The sequence below is a fragment of the Lonchura striata genome, chromosome 3 (genome assembly GCF_046129695.1).
Source record: "Lonchura striata isolate bLonStr1 chromosome 3, bLonStr1.mat, whole genome shotgun sequence".
Classification (NCBI taxonomy): Eukaryota; Metazoa; Chordata; class Aves; order Passeriformes; family Estrildidae; genus Lonchura; species Lonchura striata.
In genome coordinates, this window is record NC_134605.1 from 16766534 (window position 1) to 16789794 (window position 23261).

Genomic DNA, 23261 nt, shown 5'->3' on the forward strand with positions numbered 1-23261 from the left:
ATTTCAGGTTTTGCACTGCACTGGACAAGTTAAAGTGTATAACACTTGCCCTCCTCACACTCTGTGTGGGTATAAGGAGCCTCTTCTCACCTGCCTTATAATAATGTGTGAGCCTATTCAGCACCCTTCAAACATCGATATTCCCCTGGACAGCAAGACCTTCCTGAGTCGCCACAGCATGGACATGAAATTCACCTACTGTGATGACAGGTATGCTCCACTGGCTTTTCCTTTCCAGAGGTGTTTTTTATCTTCTTGAACAAAACAAGCATTTCTTCCAAATATTTTGTGTGGACCTGGTAAGCAAGGACCAGAAAAAAATTCAGCCTGCTACCAAAACAGCTATTTAATGGCTCACTTAATCCACCTCAAAAATTTCAATTTGGGTGAAACTGTATTGCTGCTGTATTTCCTCATCCTGCCAAGTGAGGAATTCAGTTTTACTGGCAGAGGATGAGGCGACTTGGAGCCACAAATGTCAGCTTCTTGGGGTTTAACAAAATGAAGGGTATACAGGATTCCTGTTTTAGAGTGTGTCCCAGGGCACGCCGTATGGACCTTAGTCAAGGACTGTTTTACGGTTGGTTTGGCCCAGGATGCTGTTATCAGTTAGCTGGCAAGTACTTTATGCTCTACATTAACCAAGAATTGCCAAGGCATCCAGAGTACCTGCTGCTCTGAAATGAAGTTGCAGCCTCTTGCTCAATGAAAAGCAAATAGCCTTTATTGGTTATCTCCCTGTGCCTTTTAGTGACGAAATAAAGGGGGGAGGACCTTGGATCAGGCAAGAGGCTTGTCCTCTGCTCCCCACACTTCACTCTTGAGTGGAAAAAATGGAGATCCCTCTAGTCCCCACCTGCCTGACTGTACTGGGATGGCATATTTCATGCCATCTACCTCTTTTCCCTGAGTGTGTACTATGATAACTGTTCCACGCATGCGAGTGAGCCAGAGATCCCTCCTCCTGAAGTTTCTTTGTGTCCTTCATTTGTCTTCACTGCTGTGGATTTGGGGGTTGTCTGGGGGTTTTGAGGTAATCTCTGAATTTAAGATAAACTTCTCTGCCTAAAGAAATTGGTCTCCTGAAATTCAGAAATGCTAAGAACCTCTGAGGTCTAGAAGGTTATCAGTGAGATTATACACATGCTTGCAACTTACGCAGAAACTCACAGGACCAACCAACATCTTTGTTGATTTCTTCAACCTTCGGAGGTTTTTTTAAACTTTGCTAAGTAAGGTTATTTTTTTAAACAATGTGATGAAGCAGCCATATAAACTTGCAGTGTTAGCAGCTGGGGATGAAAGCAAGATTGCGAGTGTGAAACTTGTGACCGACCTTCTGACCTCTCTGAGAGCTGCGCAGCAAGTAACTAGAAATGGTCTCTGATGTAATCACAATGAGACTTTTTCCTTTGTTAATATTTTCAGCATGAAAATATTGAGATATCAATAGGATTTTGCTGCTGGAGGGAGTGACTCAGTATGATAGTGACTCATTATTAAAAGCAGTGTGCTCAGAATTACTGGGGCCATTCAGTGACAGGTTACAGGAGAGGAGCAGAGGATTTTGGATTTTACTTTATTGCGGCATTCACATGTTTCTGTAAGACTTAATGCACAAGCCATTATAAATGAGAATTAGAGGGACTGATGCTATCCCATAAATATACACATGCTTATTTTAAAAATAATGATACATTATGTCTTGTCTTAAATAGTGGACATTTGATTTACAGGGAAGGTGTTTCAAATGGCAGTGAAATATGACAGCTTCCTCTGGAGGATTGAACTTGTAGGGATTTTAAAGGGATTTTTTTCTCCAAAACCAGACTATAAAGTAGCACATCTTTTACTATATAATTTTGGTTGGATGTTTCATTCCTGTGTTATTCAGATTTTGGTGAAGCTGCAAAAAAGATAGCCAAGGCAGAGAAGGAGGAGTTTTTCAGGTTGTTTGCAGCAGATCCACCTAGCCCCCACTTCCCTCCTAGAGAGATGCTGATTTCTCTCCAGCAGGCGACACATCACTAGACACATAAAAATGCAAAACACTCAGCTGTTCTTATCAAATTCACTGCTGTTACACAGATTGCATTGAAGGAGCAGCTTATGCCAGGAATGTAAATCCAGGCTGGGGAGTGGAGGAGAGAAGGCAGCATGTGCCAGTCAGATGCCTAAACTCTTTTCTATGTACTCTGTTCAGTCTGCAGCTACACAGCAGGGCTGACACAGATCATTGCTTCATAAGGGACAGTGTACTTCCAGTTTAGAGCTGGTATCATGGAGGGCCTCCTCTACCAGGCTTCTGCAGTGGTCCTGGTATCCTCCTTGCAGTTCATCTGATGTGAACAGGTCTGCTTCCAGGGAGCATTAAGTTTTTATTTTCAAAGCACTCAGTCAAAGAAACTCAGATTTCTGAGCATAATCTCCTTAGGAAAGCTCACAGTCATTGTCTTGTCACAAAGCAACATACAAAAAACAGACTGGCTACCTTACAGCATTTTGTGAGAAAAACTAGTTGGCTTTTCCTTAGGAAGGTACAGGGTAGATGAAATATGAAGCAGGCAAGACTGGACATCATTTAAAACATGTGAGACAGTAGCCCACATAATTTGCCTTCCAAACCTAAATTATGTATATGGGTCTATGATTTGCCAGTCACAGAGATTAGCTGAGATATGTTTGTATTTTTAAGACAGTTCTGTAAAGTGATCAGCCTGTAGAGAAAGGTTTGTGGATAGGAATAATAAATAAGGATTGTTCTCTTAAATGCCTGCTTCAGCCATTCCCGGAGAGTGACTTAAAACTGTTCCCTTGCTCCACTTATCTTGGCTAAGTGGTTTACAGGAAGGATTATTGTAACTGTAATACAGAAATGCTGATCAGTGGTACAATTTAATAATCCAAGTGAGGGTTTAGTTCAGCTGCACAATGCTTTTGTGTCAGGAAGGATTGACAGTGAAGGTGTTTTAGTCAGAAGAAAAGGCGTGTCAATGTACAAAGGTGATTTTGTTACTTCGGTGGCATTGGCTTGAACTTTGAAGACAGGGCTTGCTGTGGGGGATTGTATGTCCCTGATTACAAAAACCCAATTAGTTATATGCCCTTTTCTTCTTTTTCTTGACTGGAACATTTTAATGGTAGAGTTGAAGACGACAAAAGGAACAGCAGAGGATGTGTGGTGATTCAGAATAGGATGGTGCAGGAAGATGCAATGCCATAGCATTGATCCCAGTTAGATTTCCCATATTAGTATTCATGGGGGATCCAGGCTGTGCCCTGTGAGAGGAAACTGAGTTTTTATTGTGTCTCAGTAAATAAGAAGTATGCAGGCATGGGATTTTGGATCAGGATTTAAGTCAATTTGCCATTTGACCTATACTTGGGGAATATTTTTAAGTTAAATGGGAATGCAGGCAAGCGCTTGAATGGACCTCCTGTTCTTTCATTCCGGCTCAGGGGAAAATGCAGTATGGAAACAAGTGAAGTGGTGATATGTGAAGCCAAAGATCCACATTTGACAAAACTAAATTTTGGTATATGTCATATTTAAGAGTAAAACATGACCTACTTTTTTTATTAATAACAAAATTAAAGTAGACAAAATGAGTGGGAGTGACAGTCCTGGTGAAGATTTTCATGTACACATGTAGTTTTTTTGCCTCACAGAGCAGATACACCTGACCAGGCCATCAATCCTGCTCAGTAGTGGCCAGGGGGGTCCCAGGATTTTGCATTTTGGGGGTTTTTTTTGTTTGTTTTTGGTTTTTCCAGTTTGTTTGTTTGGTTTTTTTGCATTTTTTTTTTTTTCATTGGCCAGGGTAAGTGTAGAAGGTGCCATGAATATTTTTGAGAGGAAGTGTGGTTAGTTGGCAAGACTGCCACACTGCCTGCTCTAGCAGGCTGACAGAGTGCTTTACCCCAGGCATAGTGTCTGTGTTGGGCTTTCTTATTTTTTTCTCTCTTTTTTTAACTCATTCTGCTTTAAGTATAACTTTGTTTTGTTTGTTCCTCTCAAGACCAATTTAACTTCAATAACTTGGTAACAGTTTGAATACAGAAAGACTTTGTTAAGAGATCCACACCCTCACACACACAGTCCACACAGGGCCTGATGAATATACACCAAACTATTTTTTATAAGCAGTAAACATTAGACCAGTCTTTCACAGAGCCTGACTTCTCAGTCCTGATGGTTCTTACCATACTATTTTAACTCAATAAATGTCATACAATAAAAAGCTCTGTGCTCCTATAAAGGGACAGAAAAGCACAATTTAAAAAAATACTTGAACTAGCTCATCTGGTAGGAAATGCAGCGTTGAAGCAGTGAATTTCGATTGCTTTGCCATATCTCAAAGATATAAAATAGAGAAAAGTTGTACAAACCTAGAAATGGGATTCAGATCATTTATTTCTTAATTGCGTACCCTAAGCACAAAATTTAATTCCATGTCCCAAAATTTGATATTAAGATACTTATATATATATTGTATAATTAAAGGAAACTGAAATAGTGCTCAAAACATACTTGAGTGGTGGTGGTTGGGATAGATCTCCTACTACAAATGGCTCTGCTCACCTCTTCACTGTGTTTTTTGAGATTTTGACCTCTGTACATCATGATGACAAATTTAATTCAGAAAACTGAAGTGTCAGTCAGGCAAAAATTAAGATTCTCCCAAAGGTATTTGTGTTCTCAGAAATGAGTTGGTAACAGGAAAATAAACAGCCTCAAAGTCCACCTGTCATCTTCAACAAAAAAAATATAATTATCTTACTAATGAGCATTCTACAGATGCAAAGGAAACATGAAGCCTACCATGACAGTAATGCCATCCAAAACCACCATACAGTTTGTTTTCTAATTTTGTCATTCCACAGCTTGCACAAAGAGCAATTTTCTGTGTGGTGTCTAAACAAAAGTAGAAGTCTTATGCCTGAACTCAGTTGTGTAAATGATCCTTTGGTATTATGGGACCTAGACATTTCTCTGACTTTCTTAATTATGTTCTCCTCCTTCTCATAGCTCCATAGGAGCTATCTTGGCATTTTGTGTTGCTAAAACGCTCCTGTGGAGAGCACACAAAGTTTAGAGGGTGCATCTCCCTGGCAAACCTTAAAGTAATGCTCAGGTGAGGTTTACAAGGACCTGTGCTAAAGCACTCGCTGCCTCCTGGCCCAAGGGCTGGTCTTTGGCTCTTGGCTTTGTCAGTCTTCTTCCACAAACATCTTGGGAGAGTCACAGGATGGGTGTGATGGATAAAAGGATAGCTGCCCACTTCAACCCTGGTGGATAATGTGGCATGGAATATGCTAACCTGATTTCCAGCCTGCACAGCCTGCAGCCTACAAGATATTTTTGAAGCTTTTCAGGGTCAGCAGCACTTCGGGAGGAATAAGGGAGGGTGTGAACTGCCAATTTGAGCACCCAAAACTAATAGAGATAACAACTATTGGAGAGAGATTGTTTTTTATAAAATAGTGGTTTTTAAAAATCTATTTAGGAAAAATATCAGCCAGGTTTAGTGGGGGGTTTTGAGTGGGAAAATGGAACATTCTACAATTTTTTTCTAAATCACGTTTTTGGAGGAATCTTCAAAGGGAAGTGTAATGAATCTGAACTGTGTTAACAGATTAACAGATCGGTCAATGAGAGCATAGCGACTGTTTAGACACTTACTATTTTTCAAAGTAACTATTTTAAAACAATTACTCTTCATTAGTATTTCACTGTTACCAGGCATGGGTTTAGAATTTAGCCAGTGTTGTGGGGTTTGTGGGTAATTTTTTGATATCTTATTTTTATCTTTTCATGTAATATGTAGTTGCTTGTAGTAAAAAGATGCTACCACCACTTGCTAACTTCCATACAAGATTACATTAAATCTAATTAGATTTGACACTGTACCACAAGTCATTCTGTGCTATGGAATGACAGGAAGAGTAATTTTATAGTGAGGGTGCTCAATATGGACAGCAAGGAGCAGTTTGAGAAGGGGAATTACAGGACTGAAATACATAAATTTTGCATAGAGATTACAATTCCTACATGAGAAGAGTACCTCAGCCTGCTGTAACATGTATTTTTTGTTTGCTATCTCAGTTCCATTGCCACTTCCATGAAGGCTGTAATGTGGGTTTGGATTTGCACTGGTGCTGCTGAGTACATAGTGCTTCTGGTTTTTTCCCCATTATCTTAATTTTGTTTTCCTTCTCCCTGCTTGACCCCAGTTGGCTCTCAGTGGATTAGGAATAAATACTCAACTTCTTGTATTTTAAATTCACTCCCCTTGCAATGAGCTCCAAACTAACTGGAATGGCTTTATGGTATTGTGCTGATTTATAGCCAAAGACTATAGTTTCTGATTTTAAATACCATGTATTTACCACAGTCCTGGCAAAAGCTTCTGGTCACTTACACCACTGTGTCCCAGCTGGTTGTATAAAAGCAAGCAGCAACTGTATTTTACGAGACGTAATTTTATTAGGGCTCCTTCAGTGTTTGTTGTTTTCTCCTGATGATTCAGCTTTGATGACCAATTCATTATGAGAAATACTTTTCAATAAGAAAGAAAAAACAATTGTGGTTTCAGAAAACAATTTAGATTTGAGTGGGATGCAATTTAAAAGATCAGAAGCTTGTCAGTGAAGAGAGTAAAAAAAAATGTTTAAAACCTGGATTCAAACATTTCCTCTTTGTTGGTCTAATTTTAAATGTAAATAAAACTGGAAACACAAACAGAAAAGTACGTTTTTGAGGGGACTCCAATACAAGCTACAGCTTTTGCTCAACTGAAGTATTATAAACCTAGGTTTGTTCCATGGAAATCAGGACAGAGAATAGTTTTCAGAGTGACAAAACCAAGGTGTCCTGGGGCTATGAGCTATAGAGTTCTGTGGAGGTGGAGGCAGAGAAAAGCTGACTCAATACCTTGGCATTCAAGCCATACACAAAATAGTCCCAATTTATGTGCCTTGCTGGAGGGGGATCCAGGAGATGAATGCCATGCTCTTGCTCTGTTTGTTTTATAGTATTTACATGTCTGTCTTGTAAAGACATGCTTGTGTCTAGAGGGTTGGGCTAAAGCTGTCCTCCCAGGGAGCACACAAACCTGAGGATGTCTCTTAAAAGTAGCAACACTACAAATGGAATGTGGTGGCAGATAAAGCCATTCTGAGTGAGACGTGGCATAAAACCTGGGCACTGCCACTGACAGCTGTTAAGTGCTGCAAGATGTGACCATTCCTTGCAAACCTCCCAGCTTAAAGGTTTATGACAGCTTCATGATCAGTTTGTGTGCTGCTGTTCTCTGCATTACAGGTTATTATAAGAATTATAATAGGTAGGAAGATGTAGTCAAGAGTGTCACTGTCTTGTAAACCAGAAGATAATCTTAGCTTTTGAATCAATTTTTATGTACTTTTTTAAATTTACCATGTTTCCTGTAAAGCTGTGTGTGATGGTATTTCCAATTGAAATTAAACATTTTTCTTCCACCCCCTCATTAGAGAAAATCATCTGCAGTTTGATGACCTATTTTCATTGGTTGTGAGAAAACCAACTTGTGAGAAATCTGGCCTTGCCTCAAAAAGACTCTGAAAAAAAAAAAGGTCTAGTTTTTGAGATCATAGTTTTCTTTGTGTAAAATCCTACTTAGTTTGTGGATTAGTCACCCAAGTAACCTAATCTATATGCCAGAGTTTTCAAATGACTGAGAAAAGACTAAGTAGATGAGCATTTTTTTTTCTTTTATCTGCCCATACTTTCTCACCTGGCATTTTTATTTTATTAAAAACAGTACGCAAAGTACCTTCTGTGTATGTTTTTAAAATGTACACATACCTTTAAACCTGGTGGCACCAACCACTACCCACCTCACATGTATTTGATTTTAATGGTTCTTGTTAGGACTTTCTGCATGTAATGGGCAGCTTGAGAACTCTGTCAGTAACAGAAGTTGATACCTTCTGTTAGAGATAGCATACAATAGGCATAGGGAAATTTGCAGTGCTCACACTGACATCCTTAGGAATTTTTATTCCAGTAGTAGAACAGGCAGTTTACTCTTAACATGAAGATATTTCAGAATGTGATCAGAAGTCCTCTATAGCTCCTCATGTGTTTGGAAGCTTGGAATTTCTCATTTTGCTTTTTTAATTCTGTTAGTTTAAGTACTTGAGCTGATAGCTGCCCTGCACATGTAAGCATAAGGCTGCAGTGACCTGAATTTTAAATACTTGCTTTTTTTTCTTGAACAAGAATAACAGAGCTGATTGGATATCATCCAGAGGAGCTGCTGGGTCGTTCAGCATATGAGTTCTACCATGCCTTGGACTCAGAGAGTATGACCAAGAGTCATCAGAACTGTACGTCACATTCTTATTTTCTTTGTCGCTTGCATGTAAAGCATAAACTGTGGGTACCTCAATGCATATTTGAAAATACAAGTGCATATTGTCTGCAGATACTCTCCAGGAGCAGTATTTACACCAGGTTACTGTGCTTATCTAGCTGAAATCTACTGCTGGTCCTTCCAGAGGGCCTGGGTTTTGCCACAATTAAAACTAAACTTGGATGTTAGAGAGGAGGATCACTGTCTCTCTAAGGTACAGTGCAAGGTTCAGCTGAAAATTTGAAAAGCTGAGTTAGGCAGTTCTGCCCTGGTGAGGAGGGCATTTCCTGATATCCAAGAAAATTGGGATTGTTCATAAAGAAAAGAGAAGGTATTGGTTGGCATGTCCTAAATGTGGCCTTCCAGTACCTGAAGGGAGCCTACAGGAAGAATGGTGAGGGACTATTTACAAAAGCATGTAGTGATAGGATGAGGAATGGCTTCAAACTGATAGAGGCTGGGTTTACTTGAGATATTAGAATAAAGTCTTCAGTATCGAGGTGGTGAGGCACTGGAACAGGTTGCCAGAGAGGTTGTGACTGCCCTATGCGTGGAAGAGCTCCAGGGACAGGTTGGAAGGGGCTCAGAGCAACCTGGTCTAGTGGAAGGTGTCCCTGCCTATGGCAGGAGCTGGAACTAGGTGATCCCTAAGATTCCTTAAAGATCCCAAGCCATTCTGTGATTATCTTTCTCATGTGCTATTGGACTCAGCAGACAGAGCTAAAGGGAAATAGGAAGAGCTTATTGCAGTGTTTTTTTGAATGTCCTTTTGCTACCAAATAACTATAGTAACAAATAATAACAAATACGAAATAACATCCAAAGTAGATGTGCAAGGAGATTTCTTAAAGGGATATTCATTATACAAATAATACCTACTGCCAGGAACAGCTGCTTCTTGTTAGTGTTATGCCTATGGGAACTGATAGTTTTAGCTGTTCTTAAAGTAAAGTATCTGAATTATTTGGGTGCAGAGATCAGGTCCAAGATCCCTCTCTTCAGCAGGCCACACAGTTGCAATTTCCATCTCTTTCATATCAGTGTTTTAAAAGTAATTGGATTTAAATCTTCAGTCTCTGTCCTTAAGAGTTAATGCTTTGGCTGGAGACAAGGTAGTGCATTAATGGACAAATGACAGTTCCCACCCTTGGCTGTTATGGCCCCCAAACCAGTTTATTGGAGAGGTCTAAGCAGCACATCACTAAAACCCCTGCAGATGATCTTTTAATAGAAACAAAGCAAAGCAGCTAGACTGGAATCTACAGGATCAAAAAACAAACCCCGCACACCTTGTAGTTGCTGTGATGCAGGCCTCTGTCCTCAGGAACAAGCCCATGACTTAAGTCACATGTAAACGGAATTGGCCACCAAACAGACTTACAGAAAGTATTTCTGTACTTCCCAGAGAAAATTGCAGCAAAGAATAGCTGACTGACCTTAAGGGGTTAGCTACAATGGCAAAGATTTGGGACAGTTTTAAGCTGAAATGTTTCTTTAAAAACTGTTTGGCAGTGATGGAAGTTGTGTGCTGTAAAACAGTGTTGATATGAATCATGCTGTTTCCAAAGCTGCTTAAAAGAAAAATATAAATCAGCTCATATGCAGTGAGAGTTATCTGGACATGTAATTTTAAAAATTGTTTCTTAGGTAATACGTTAGTGTTTTTACAGTAAAAATGAATAAGTGGTATTTATAGATGGGATGTTAATATCCTGTGCTGGGTTATTGAAAGTCATCCTGTGAAATCAGGGGTGTGTGCTGCACTGGTGCTTTTGAATTCTTGAGTTTGATTTCTAAGAATGAGACAGTACCAGGAAGGAATAAACTGGGAGCTGGCAATCCATTTGGTAAGAGGAAAGGGAGGGTGAGCAAGCCCCTGGTGGTAATCCCCATCTAGTTAATGAAATGGGAGCACTGAGTTACTTGTCCATGTAAAGATTTCTGGGGAGTTTCTAGTCCCCACCATGACCAGGCATTAACAGATGTTGCTCCTCACTCCAGCATCTCAATCACCCTCAGGTAGTGCAGGGTGTTTGTCCAGATGCCACTTGTGCCCACTGAAAAGGGCCATGTCCTACAAACCTGGTGCAGGGTACAAGGTCTTATCAAGAAGCAGAATGAGAGCAAGAATAAGTCTTAGAGGGGTGGTGTTACAACAGCAGAAGTCCTCAAGGCACTGCACAGGTTATAAATGGTTAGGATCAAACTGTTCCATAGGATTTATGACAGCACAGGATCAGCATAGATTATCTTTTTACTGTTGAAAGCACAGGACCAAAGTCTATTGCTGTAATAAATGCAATTTCCCACAACAGAGCCATCAGTTTAAACTGCCAGCAAATTTGACCCCTTTAGGTTTTCTAAGATAAAGAGTTCTAGTATCTTCTAGAACCATCAGGCTTCTTACCAAGTCAGAGAACAACCACAAAGGCAAAATGACAGCAAGATGTAACTTGACAAAACACAAATAGCAGATGCCTGGATTCCATCCTGTGTGCCATTGAGATGCTGTGTAATGCAGGGTAACCAAGCAGGTATAGAGCTTACACAGACCTTGTTCTTCCAAGTATGTGGCTATACAGAACTTACTTATTTACCTTGGCCACATCCTTTTCTCACAGAAATAGCCACCTCAAAATTCATGTTCAGCAGACGTGCATTTATTAAACAATAGTATTAGAAGTATGCTATATATAGAGTATATCTCCTTGCAGTAATGCAGTTATCAGAAGTTTAGCAAGCCTTGCAAGGGAATCATGGTTTTGTGTTCTATTAAATTTACCCTTGCCTTCCCCCCTCACCACACAAAGATAAGGAACATAATTGGAGCCTATTTCATTGACATGTAACTAGTTCTGTACAGATACAGGCAATGTATACTTTATAAAAAGTAAAAAAAATAGAGATGTGAGAAGTTCACTCTGAAGGCAGAATCTTAAATGTAGCATTGATAAAGTCAGCAGTTACAAGTGTATTAGTAATTTATGAGATTACCCCCTGGAGGGATTCTGCTGTACTTTATTATATCAGAACATGACATGCTTTGAATAATAATAATAAAAAAGATTAAAGCAGTAAAAAGCTTCTTTGTAATGTAACAGGCGCCTACACTGTGACTCTTATTGATGAGCTGATGATTAGGAAGCAGTGTAATTATGTTTCACAAGCAGAGCAGAACAGTCCAGTCACTAAAACACTTTGAAATGAAAGCCTTTTGATTTTGTTCCACCAGAAGTATTTAATCAATAAAAGTAATGTTCTACTTTGTCTAAATAAATTAAATGAAGGATGATTAAATACTCCTAGGAAGAAAACAAACAAACTTCAGAAATAGAAGGATAAACACAGCAACAATTATCTGCAAAACAGTTGTTGCATTTCACAGGCCTGGATTTGTGCATTTGTATGGTGGCGATGTAGGACAGGCTGACAATAATGGCCACATTCACAAGGAACTTTTCTGTAAAAAGACCACAGTATCAATTTTCCAGTCTTCCTGAGTCAAATTGCATTATTTCTAGGGCATTAGTTTGATGGCATACTTCTTTTGGATGTAAAAGCTGTTTAAAAGGAAAGGTTCCCGATGTGTGGTCAAAGGTTTAGTTTGGCCAGTTCCCACTTCTGCTGCTATTCAGTGTGATTATGTCTGCTTACAAGTACAAGCTCTTATTAGTGCAAGTACTGCTTGTCTACTCCAGCCCTAAATTTTTTGCTATTGATCAACATTATTTTTCTTTCACTGACAGCTTTGAATTACAACAGACAGAACATAAAACCTTACATCTCAGAAGTCCAAAGCTCCACGCTGAAAACTTGTTCTCTGCAAATACTACAAAATAATGGGGCTACAGGTTTCACCCTTCAAACATTTAGAAGCTTTAAACCCAAGTTGTACTATTGTCAGTTTATTGTTTGAGAAACACAGGATAGTTCAAAAAAACAGAGTTAAACAAACACTACTTGATTTGGTCATGTGGGTCTTGGTTTCTCCTAGGCTGCTAATTTCAAGCTCTTACAGAGGAACAACACAGCTCAACCAGAGAGAGAGAAATACAGTAGTTCAGCTTTTTTTTCCTCTAGACAAAGCATTCCTGTTTATTATTCTTACTTTTCATATCTTTTTAAAAGTAATATTACTACTATAAGATCTTAATTTAAGAAAAAATCTTAATGAATATAACTTTTAAATCACCTGATTTTTATATTTACCTATTACCTAAATGAGGAAACTATAGTTTGCTTGATAAATTCACTTTTCTACAGATCAATTTGGGAGCCTGAACTGTGTCACTTCTACAACAGGGACTCAGGAAACATGCAGTCAGCAGACATTATTTTGGGAGTTGAGATATCATATTAAATTTTATCCATATTCTGATCTGAAGATTCAGACCATCTTTTCAATCTTGAGTAGAAACCTCAAATGAACAGCCTCTTTCATGTTTAAAATGGCTGCATTTCCCCAAAGTTAAGTACATCCCTCATCCAACAAATGCCATAGTGCACTTCCGCATAATGACAACTCAGAAGCGGGTGTATTTAAAACAAGTGTTCCATGTTGTGTGTTCCTGTCCTGATGCATTATTTATATCTCTGCCCCCTTTTCTCAGTGTGTACAAAAGGTCAAGTAGTGACAGGCCAGTACCGTATGCTTGCCAAGCATGGGGGATACGTATGGCTGGAGACCCAAGGAACAGTGATTTACAACACCCGAAACCTGCAGCCCCAGTGCATCGTCTGCGTCAACTACGTGCTGAGGTGGGTGCAGGGGCCACACCAGAGCACGTGTGCATTCACGTGCTGGAGAAACGCAATATTTGGAGGAACTTTTCAAGGGTCTATTTATTCAACGTTGTTGTCCCGAAATCAGTTTAGTCATGTTTGTTCAGTCTTGTTTACTGATGTTAGACATCGATGAAAAATGTGGCATGCCTGTTCCCATATGCGCTGTTGAAATACACCACAGCCTTTCTCCTCTGCAGAGTGGCTGCTGTGCTTGTACAACAGAGAATAAGGTCTGCACTGAAGATTTTATTGTGTAACAACTGCTAATGTGTTTTGTTTTTCTAGTGCTGTGACCAAGAGATAAAACTAAGTAGTAACTGTATCATATGTTGCTAGGAGAAGCTGTTTACAGCCTTAAAAATCAGGACCAGTCAGAAGCTTTGCCTTCATCTGGCAAAACTCAAGGTTTTTTGGTCCTAGTTGGGGTCAAAATAGGAAATACTTATTTGAGTGATAGTCTGGGTCATAACAACCTCAACTACATCCTTTAAAAAGCAGAGCAACAAAGCCCTGAGTATTCCCACAGAAGTCCTGACCACACTGTCTGCGTCACCCGAAATGGTGGTGCTGAGCAACGCTGGAACTGTGCCTCGCCTGTCGAGAGCCTGGCATGCAACTGAGAGGCCAAAGTGCTCCTATAGCCCCAGCTTCAGGGAGTTGGTACTGCCTACTTTATCCACATCTTTCATCTTTATGGTATAAAATGCCTAAAACCTGTTCTCTCATTAGTGAAATTGAGAAGAACGATGTTGTGTTCTCCATGGACCAAACAGAATCACTCTTCAAGCCCCACCTGCTGACAATGAACACTGCCTATGACAGCGGCATCCCTGTGACAGAGAAGAGTGACTTCTTGTTTACTAAGCTAAAGGAAGAACCAGAGGAACTTGCTCAGCTGGCACCAACACCTGGTGATGCCATTATTTCCTTGGATTTTGGTTAGTATTTGTATAAATTATTTTTGTGCAACAAAGAACCACATGTGAGCCTACATTTAGAAACTTAGTAGACGAGGGCTGTTTGCTGTGTGTACAAATTGGGAGTAATGGCTAAAAGAGCCCACATGCTCACACCAGTGGAAAATTTCTGTGAATGAGAGCAGAATCAGGCTTTCTTGCTGACTAAATAATGTGCATTAAGTCCATGCCAACTTATTGTCATGGCAACTAGGAGCAGTGTTTACTTCTAATGAATAGCTGCAGTTATATCATAACACTGCACCAGCTAAAAGTATTCATTAATATTGTTAAACCCCATCCAGGAACACAGAAGTTTGAGGAAGCCCCTGCCTTCACCAATGCTGTTTTGACACCAAACAAAGCATGGCCAGTGGAAGTGAAAAGCCACCCTGCTCAAGGTGAAACACTGACGATACCATCCTTTACAATGCCTCAGATTGCACCTGGCAGCAGTACTCCAAGTGCAAGCAGCAACAGTAGCTGTTCCACGGTAAGAAGAACTTTAAAAAACATCAAAATCATGTTTTGTATTCAAATCCAACCAATATATATAGACAACATTTTTGTGTTGGCAGTCCTGACTCTCGTCTTATTAGCAAGGCCCAGAGTATCTCTGTTCTTCCTACACTGCATCATGCCTTAAGAATTAATAGCAAAACTTTGAAATGGGAACAATATCCTGGCTTCACATTGCAGTCCTCATTGTCTTCCAGCTTACCCTTTAGTAATTACTGTAACATATAAAACAACTAGTAGGAGAACATGCTACCATCTTTCATGGAGTTAGCCTTATAGAAAAAGCCAGTGTAAAATTGTGTGGCCACTGGGATCATTACCCCAGACCAGCCTCCTTCTGTTAAGTAGAAGCTGTAGCTTTTAGGAAGCTTAGCCAAGTCTGGCTTTTGAGAGCAGCTCCTTGGAGTTTCCTGCTGAAGAAATGAACGTGTGTCTGTGGCACTGCCCCGAAGAGCTGGACCCACTCTTACCAGAGGGCATCCAGTCTTAAGAAAAGCACAGAGGTATTGCTGAGCATCTTCTTTATTAATAAAAGTATTTAATGGTGTACATTTCTTGTTCCTGGTCTAAGTTGCCAAAAAAACATTTAAAATAGGATGACAACTAGGTTCCTGTAATGGGTGCCTATGTTTTGCACTGACGATCTTGTTTCAGAGAAAAGTTTCTGATATAGCAGTGGACAGTTTTGGGTTCTGAGCACCTTAAATAGACCATCTGCCCATTCACTTTTCGTAGGAAAGACCTGTTACTGAATAACAGCATGGTATAAATGACATGATGCTAAGCCAGTACTGTGGTTGTCTTCCTGCTTAGAAAAAATTGTTATTTCCATGCAGCCCAGCAGCCCAGGAGATTATTACAGTTCTGTGGATGAAGACCTTAAGATCGAGGTGATTGAAAAACTTTTTGCCATGGACACAGAATCAAAAAGTCAGTGTACCTCCCAGGTAATGAACTCCCTCTTCCAAAAGCCACCAAGATCAGTCTCCTGCTCTGTGTGTGTGTGCAGATATTGGGATACAGCATTTAAACTGCATTTGCACAAGCACCCCAAATCTTTGACACACATTAACAAAACTGTTGACTTCCAAAAGCTGCTATGTCAATCTCTAACTCTCTGAAACATGAGGTTTGGAGTGCCACTGTGGTGGCAATGAACTTTCAAAATTTGGAGGCTTCTGTAGATTGGATAAGGAATATAAACAGCAGCAATTTTTTTTTAAATGCAGCTGAATACTAATGAGTAAACATCCTTTCTAGAACAAAATATAAATAAATGAATGCTTGCAAAACAACCAAATGAGAGAGGAATGCCCCTCACAGCACACATCTCCTTTAACTACAAAATGAAAACTCATTTTAGATATATGCTTCCTCTTTTGCCCCTTGGAAATTTTCAGAGAGACTTGAAAATTCCGTACACGTAAAGTAAAACACAGTCTCCATCTCCTGCATTCTAATAATGATGTAAGTGTAAAAATTCCCCCTATAAATAAATAAACCCATTATTACAACATTACAGCAAGTGAGCTAGTGAATAAAAGGTGTGGGCCTGATTCAGCTTATTTAACTTTAGATACTTAATTGAAATGCCTTTGTGAAGAGCTTATACTTTATAGTCAAGAGAAAGGAACAGGCACTGCTGATTGGTAGCACAGACTTCACACTCATCTCTATCTATTAATCATACAGAAAGTTTGGGATTCTGGGGCCCAAATTAGGTACTTCCATTTGCCAACACAATTTGCAGGCTTAGTTAGGCTGTAATCCATGTTCTGAAGAAATTTTGTCTAAGTCTGGACATAGAAATGAAAGCAAGAGAAAGAGTGGACAGATAGGAGACAAGTGTGGAGCAGGATGAATCTCACTGCAAGACTTTACATGTGCAAACTTCAGTATTGTCAGATTCAGCATCTGCTTACTCAGGTGTTTCCCACCACATCAGCTGCTTTGGTGGGAAAAATGAGCATTATAAAAGTGCTACAGGGTTTGGGGGGCTAACATTGATTATCCTCTCTGTTCAGCTCTGGTCAAATGCCAAGAGAAGTGAATGTAGGTATGACTAGTCCTCCAAGGGAAAAGCAGAATACAGATTTAAGTGTGGTAATGTCCTTCTGGCTACATTTTTTTAACCCTCACATTTTTAGACAGCTGGATTATGAGAAAGCTGTGTTTTGTATTTTAGCATGAAAAAGCCTGAGGTTGAACTACATGCCCCATGTTGTAGAGTCTTGGCAGACAAGTTATTCAAAGCTTAGTGAAACAGAATCTTCTTCAGATCACAGTGACGCTGGAGGCTGCATGCAAGCTGCTTTAACAAATATTGCTCCTCTGGGAGGTTTTTTCCTTCAGTTTGTTGTCTTAATTTTGCTGCTGATGATATGATGAACATGTATGCTAGCATAGAAATAAGACACCTTTAAACAGGACTTTGCCAATTTCATTAGGTAAATCTGGCATACAGTGATTTTTCAGCTTTGTTAGTATTCCATATCACACTAACTGCCACAACTATTACTAATTTATGAACTTACTTCATCTTTGCACAGACTGACTTTAATGAACTGGACCTTGAAACCTTGGCTCCTTACATTCCTATGGATGGAGAAGATTTCCAGCTCAGCCCCATCTGCCAAGAAGAAAGTCCTCTCTCTGAAAGTGCACAAAATACCCAGCAGCATCTAAGTAGCATGAGTACCATCTTCCAACCCCTTGCTCCTACTTCACAGAATCAGTTCTTCCCAGAGAAATATTGCCCACAGCTATCAAATGAAAAAATTAACTCTGGTCATGGGTCCCTGTCATCAGCGTTCTTCAACAATATGAGTAGGTCAACCCTGCCACCATACCATGACCAAGCCAGCACTCCCCTGTCTTCAATGGGAGGAAGATCAAACACCCAGTGGCCACCTGATCCCCCATTAGAATATGTTCCTGCAAAATGGAGACTCATGGATAAATACTCAGGATCCCTATCAAGTTCCCCTTCAGGTCCACCAATAACTTCTCAGAGAGTGCCCATATATAAAAAAAGGTATGTGTTTCTAGGGTATAACTATGCATATTTACCCAGAAAATATTCTGGAAAATGAGAAGGGTCATTATCTTGAAAATTATTTTTTCTCAATTCAGCTGAAACAATTTGTTGTCATAGGCATCAGACTGCAGCTCTGGGGAAATTACTGTGGTGCTCTCCCAGTGGCAGTTAGTCTGAAGGAAGCAGAAGTGGGCTAATTTTTCATTGCCTGTAAGGATAGGCAAATGAATTTCCTGCTGGTCCGGTTAAAATTACACCAGTAATTTTGCAAAGCATGTTTGACTTCATGCAATTTAAGAACAGTACCAAAAAGACTTACTGATCCAGCAGTAGCAGGGACACACACATACTTTCTTACCTTGCATATATTTTCTGCCCAACAGAAAATGGGGAAGAGAGAGGAACCGAAAGTACATTATTACTGGCATATGTAAATACTACAGCCAAGTCTTAAATTGCAGGCTCTTTTTCTACAAGCTTTTTGTTTGCTTTCCTACATGTGAACAGTATGTGATGAGATGTAGATCAGAGGGTGCAGTCCTAGAAGTTGCCTCATAGCTAGAAGTTTCTCTGTAGCTCTTGAGTTTTCAATGTTGTTCACACCAACATGTTCAGGAAGTACATAAAACAGCAATAGTAATTTAAAAATGTTGAAGCTGTGCAGTTTGCTTTTTTGAATTTCTTGTTGGTAGAAATACCACTGTCTGAATATACATCTGGAAAGAAAGGGTTTGTCCTCAGTCAACAAGTTGTGTGTTCATACTTAGTACGTAAAGCAAGGAGACATGCATGGCTCTCAAATCCAATTCTTAAAAATTACATTACTTTCTTTTCCACAGCATTTTTTTGTCTGCCTGGAGATCCCTAGAGGCTGTTTATACTAAACTTTCATAAGTCTTTGATCCCAAATGTCAAAAGTTTCTAAAGATGGTGGGATGAATAATAAAAGGAAATAAAAACATTTGATGTTTGAGATCTGTCCACTGGCAAGTCTCAGACACCTTAAATGTCTTTAAATGCAAGAAGAATCTGTAAATGAGCCAGATGATTTTGATTTGCCTTCCTGTGCACTCACAAAGATCTCCTCTCCACAGGCCCCTTGATGCTTTTGGACAACGAGGCGTAGATGTAAACCCAGCAAGACTTGCTCTGTCTAACAGTTTGAAACTAAAGCGACAGCTGGATTATGAAGAACAAGCCTTGCAACAGCTGAGTGGGGTAATCATAAGAAATGCATCTCCTTCACAACTTTGGACTCACCATGGTCATCAGTGTAATTGGTTTGCTTCCCTTCTCATTCTAGGGAGATCCATCTGTCATTAACCCGTCTCACTTAATGTGGAAGAGAATGAAATTTCTCAAGGGGGAAAACTGTTCCTTGGTTACAGAAAAGAAGTCTCTCAGCACAGGTGTTCTTACTGGTAAGACAAAAGAAAGTGATTTTGCAATATTAGATATTGAAACACCATTTTAAGACTAGTTGAATAGGGAAAAAAGCTCTTTCAAAAGGAAATGTAAATAAGCTCTGTAAATATTACATTAAGCTAAAATTAAAGATCAAGTTATATCACTAAGAGCTGAACAATTTAAAAGTACATTTTACAAATACCATTTAGTTGGTTTCACAGATGTTCACACACTTGCTTAGGAGGGAACAGAAAACAGCTTCATGGAGCTGTGTTTGCCTCCTGCTGATCCAAGGTGTGAATATCTCAGAGCTAGAACAGATCCTGCTTCTCTACAACACTGTGTTTCCTTACACAAGCATATCTTCACTGCAGTACTACTGCTAGAGCTGGGACTATTTCTAGACTTCCTTTGTGATAAGATGTATTATCTACTATAATTATTACACTGGCTTCATTTAGCGCTTTTTTTTTTTCCCTCTATTTCAATAACAGATGAATTTTTCTGTAACTCGAGAGGTCTGAGCCAACCAGTAAATCAACTGCAGCAACAGCAGCAGCAACATCAACCCACCTGTGACAGTCCGGGTGAGAATTTGAAAGCAGGAGCATTTCCCCCTCTGTTTTACAGTTCCCATTGTCAGGACTACAGTGTCCAGCCAGCTCATAAAGCATCAGGTAAGAGCTGTCAAACATAGAGATTGGAAAATGTTGGTATTTTGTTCTAATGCTGATTCTATGAAAACAACAAACAAACAAACACACAAGGAGGATGATAAAAATCAAAATATAGTATAAAAATCTGTCATTTAGTGTGAAACTGTAATGTAACTTGTAATATGTGAGAAAAATATTTTTACCATTCATTTCAGTTAAACTTAACACCTTTTCACCCTGGAGGACCTGCCATCCTCCATCCATACTCTTGTCTTGTGATAGAATTGATTATTATATCACACTAAACAATTTGGCTGCAGCACTGATATGGAGGTTTATAAGTTAGAGTCTTAACATGTGCCTTCTAAGTGTTGAAATAATTAAAGGGGATGCATGTCTATTCTTTTTAACATATGAGAGGAGTGGTGTCAATTTAGAAATGTCTTTTACTACAGATTTTCTCATCTGGACCAATACAGTTTTTCTTATCTGGACCAATATGGTTTTTCTCAGAGCAATCTCAGTTTGGGGGTAGAGATGAAAAAACTGCACTTGTTAGCGTAGCAGTTTAAGGAGGGGCAGAGCACAGGTTTGCTCTGACACCTGGAACTGCTGGTGGTTTGAGGTGGTTTGATATAAAAACAAAATGAATCTGGTGTAAACAGCAGAGGTGGGAGGAAACAAGTGCCCTTTCTAGTCTCAGCACCTTAACTGACTTCGGTGCCGTGTTGCAGGTGTGACCAGCCGCCTGCTGGGGCCCTCCTTGGAGCCCTACCTGCTGCCCGAGCTGACGAGGTATGACTGCGAGGTGAACGTGCCCGTGCTGGGCAGCTCGATGCTGCTGCAGGGCAGCGAACTGCTCCGGGCGCTGGACCAGGCCACCTGAGCCACCCCCAGTATTCCACGGCCTGTACTGTTCAAAACAGCTTCTGTTTTTAAATATATTTTTGCAGGTAGTCAATTTCTAATACCAGTACACTTTTACAGGATTTTACTTAGATATTGAACCTGTCCACATTACCAAATAGTGGCCTTTTGAAGTTACTCACTTTATTATTCATATTAAAGAAATACATCTACTGTATTTTCTCTATTGCAATTAAAGTGGTGTTTAGAGAGTTTGATTACCCTCCCCTTATCTCATTACCTGTAATTTATATTCTGAATTTTTTTTTCTAATTTCATGCTAATAAAAAGCTGTGGTATAAACGCCTCATCATGTGATACTTTGGCTGCAGTACTGCAAAGATATATTTTTATTGCCAAAGATGAATGAAACAAATTTGATCACCAACCACAGTTTTTTTTGTTGATCTGCCAAATTAAAATCATTTTGAGTCTTTCTGTTTTCCAGCATTTATTTTATTGTAACTTTAATAACTTTTGGAAAACCATACTAAGGAAAATTCCTAGCCTTCTGCCTCCCATCCTTTTCCTTCATTTTTATACACTTTGTTGAAAGAAATGTGAATGGCGAAATGCAATGTTTGTGGGTATCTGTGAAAGTTGCACGTTTTAAGCTTTTTTCCTCAGAAGCAAGCCACATTTTCAGCTGCCTTAACCTGGCTTAGTTCTACAGCCAAGGGAGTCCTACAGATTTGCCCCAGTGGAGGATTTAGGCCTCTGATTTAATTTGTGTTGAGGTTTCTTGTTTTGTTCTTTGTTGTTGCCTTTATTTTTTACACAAAACAGATTTTTTTTTTAATTATTATCTCTCTCTGGGTCAGTTGTTAATCATCTCTTGGTACTTTTCACTATATCTATGATACAGCTACTTTAAGAGCTGTTTCTGCTAGAAACTTGTAGTATTTGTTATGGTGTTGCTGATATTTCAGGAATCAGAGCAGTGGCCAGTACTAACACCTCTGATTAATGTTACCCTTTTTCATTTTATATGCCAGCTAGCAATATAATTGCAATATTGAATCAAAAAATCTCAAACTGGTATTTTCCAGTGTATTAGGCTAACTCAGTTATAATTAGACAAAAATAATTAGGGATTGCATAGTGAGACGAATAGCCAGCAGGGAGGGCTCTCATTTTTACTTGCCTTACATTAATCAGTAGCTAAAAAGTCATTAAAATGCAACCAGACATTTTCAGAGCTCCTTTTCAACTATCATTAATTGTCATGCACATATTTGAAAAAATAGAGCTTTGAATGCTTTCAAAGGGTTTTGAAAGTTTAAATTACAGCATCTCTAAATGGCAAAAAATAATACAATAAAAGGCAGGTGAGCAGTTCTGACTTAATACATACAGACTTTGATCTGTGTTGGGATCTATCTTGTTTCCTCCACTGGTATAAATCACTGTAGATTCACTGAAGAAAATGAAACAGTGGCGAAGTACTAAAGGTAAAAATCTGGCCCAGAAACTTAGAACAAAAATATATTTTTGAGACTTCTGAGTCTGCTGAAGCCTGGTGTATAAAATTGCTTTATTTCATGCACTGACACTTGCATAGAGAGAGCCTTGGGTTCATAGAGCACTTCAGAGTTCACTGTGCTAAGCGAGTCTTAACCACACATGCTTAGAAAAGCTGAAGACCTTTTGTTATGGGTACATGATGTAAAAAAAATATACTCCCTATTATATCTTTCAAGAGTTTATTACCAAAAATTATCTACTCATAAAGATAATACTGTGTGAAAAAAATTATTGTAAGCGTCAACATCTGATGAAAATTGGCCATCCACATTTGACAAATTTGCAGTGGCACAGACTTAAGGCTTCAAGGATTAAAGACACTTGAATACTGCTCTTCTGTTTCTTATTTGTGTAGTTTCAGCATTAAAAATGTTATACCCTAACAGTTTACTAAAACACTCTGAAAAAATATTCCATGTCTTAATATTAATCATACTTTTTATTATAATTATTTCATAATCTATATTGCTGAATTCTTATTGACAATATTATAACTGTATGGGAACTTTAACTTGATAAGGAAATGTATTTTGACACTGATACCTTATTAAAGTATACTGATCCTAAATTCTTTGTGACTCATTTGCTATGAATTTGTTATTTGTTGTATCATTGTAAAACAAAAGTATTTATTAAATTATTTATAGAAAATAAAGGTTTGCATTGATCTTTGAAGACTGAAAGAACAATCAAATGCTACCCATGTTTGAGAGCTGGGAAGGAGCCTGCCAAAGGTTCATACTATCAATTGCTTTGTAGAGTTTACCTGGCTTCCCTCAAAAGAAGAATTAATGCCCTGCAGACCACTGCCCTTCTGGAACTTGTGGCTCAGAGTGTTGCTTCTGTTTCAAAACTGTTTCTATCTGAGGAGCTGGGGATGCCTTTTGTAATGCTACCCTTACAAAAAAAAAAGAGAGGGAAAATTAAGTCCACCAAATCACAGTTCAGAGGCTGAACTGCCACCGTTCCTAGCCTGAGTTTTGGTGGAGAAACAAAAGCCATCATGTTCTAGCAGTCTTGGCAAGCCCCAGAATAACAGGCTTTGCCATCAAATCCTTCCAAGCCTCTGCTTTAC

At 39.2% G+C, this 23261-nt stretch overlaps 1 protein-coding gene across 2 annotated transcripts in view; it reads left to right on the forward strand.

The window, feature by feature from the left end:
- EPAS1 (endothelial PAS domain protein 1) overlaps nucleotides 1-22754 on the forward strand; it is a 75917-nt gene extending 53163 nt beyond the window's left edge. For both annotated transcript variants that reach the window (XM_021544322.3, XM_021544321.3), the window contains exons 6-16: nucleotides 8-210; nucleotides 8264-8370; nucleotides 13007-13154; nucleotides 13911-14119; nucleotides 14443-14630; nucleotides 15493-15603; nucleotides 17206-17690; nucleotides 18788-18911; nucleotides 18997-19114; nucleotides 19595-19777; nucleotides 20491-22754. In XM_021544322.3, the coding sequence (XP_021399997.2) occupies nucleotides 8-210; nucleotides 8264-8370; nucleotides 13007-13154; nucleotides 13911-14119; nucleotides 14443-14630; nucleotides 15493-15603; nucleotides 17206-17690; nucleotides 18788-18911; nucleotides 18997-19114; nucleotides 19595-19777; nucleotides 20491-20642 (2028 nt within the window). In that variant the 3' untranslated portion in view covers nucleotides 20643-22754. The remainder of the gene's footprint in view (nucleotides 1-7; nucleotides 211-8263; nucleotides 8371-13006; nucleotides 13155-13910; nucleotides 14120-14442; nucleotides 14631-15492; nucleotides 15604-17205; nucleotides 17691-18787; nucleotides 18912-18996; nucleotides 19115-19594; nucleotides 19778-20490) is intronic.
- The last annotated feature ends 507 nt before the right edge of the window (nucleotides 22755-23261 follow it).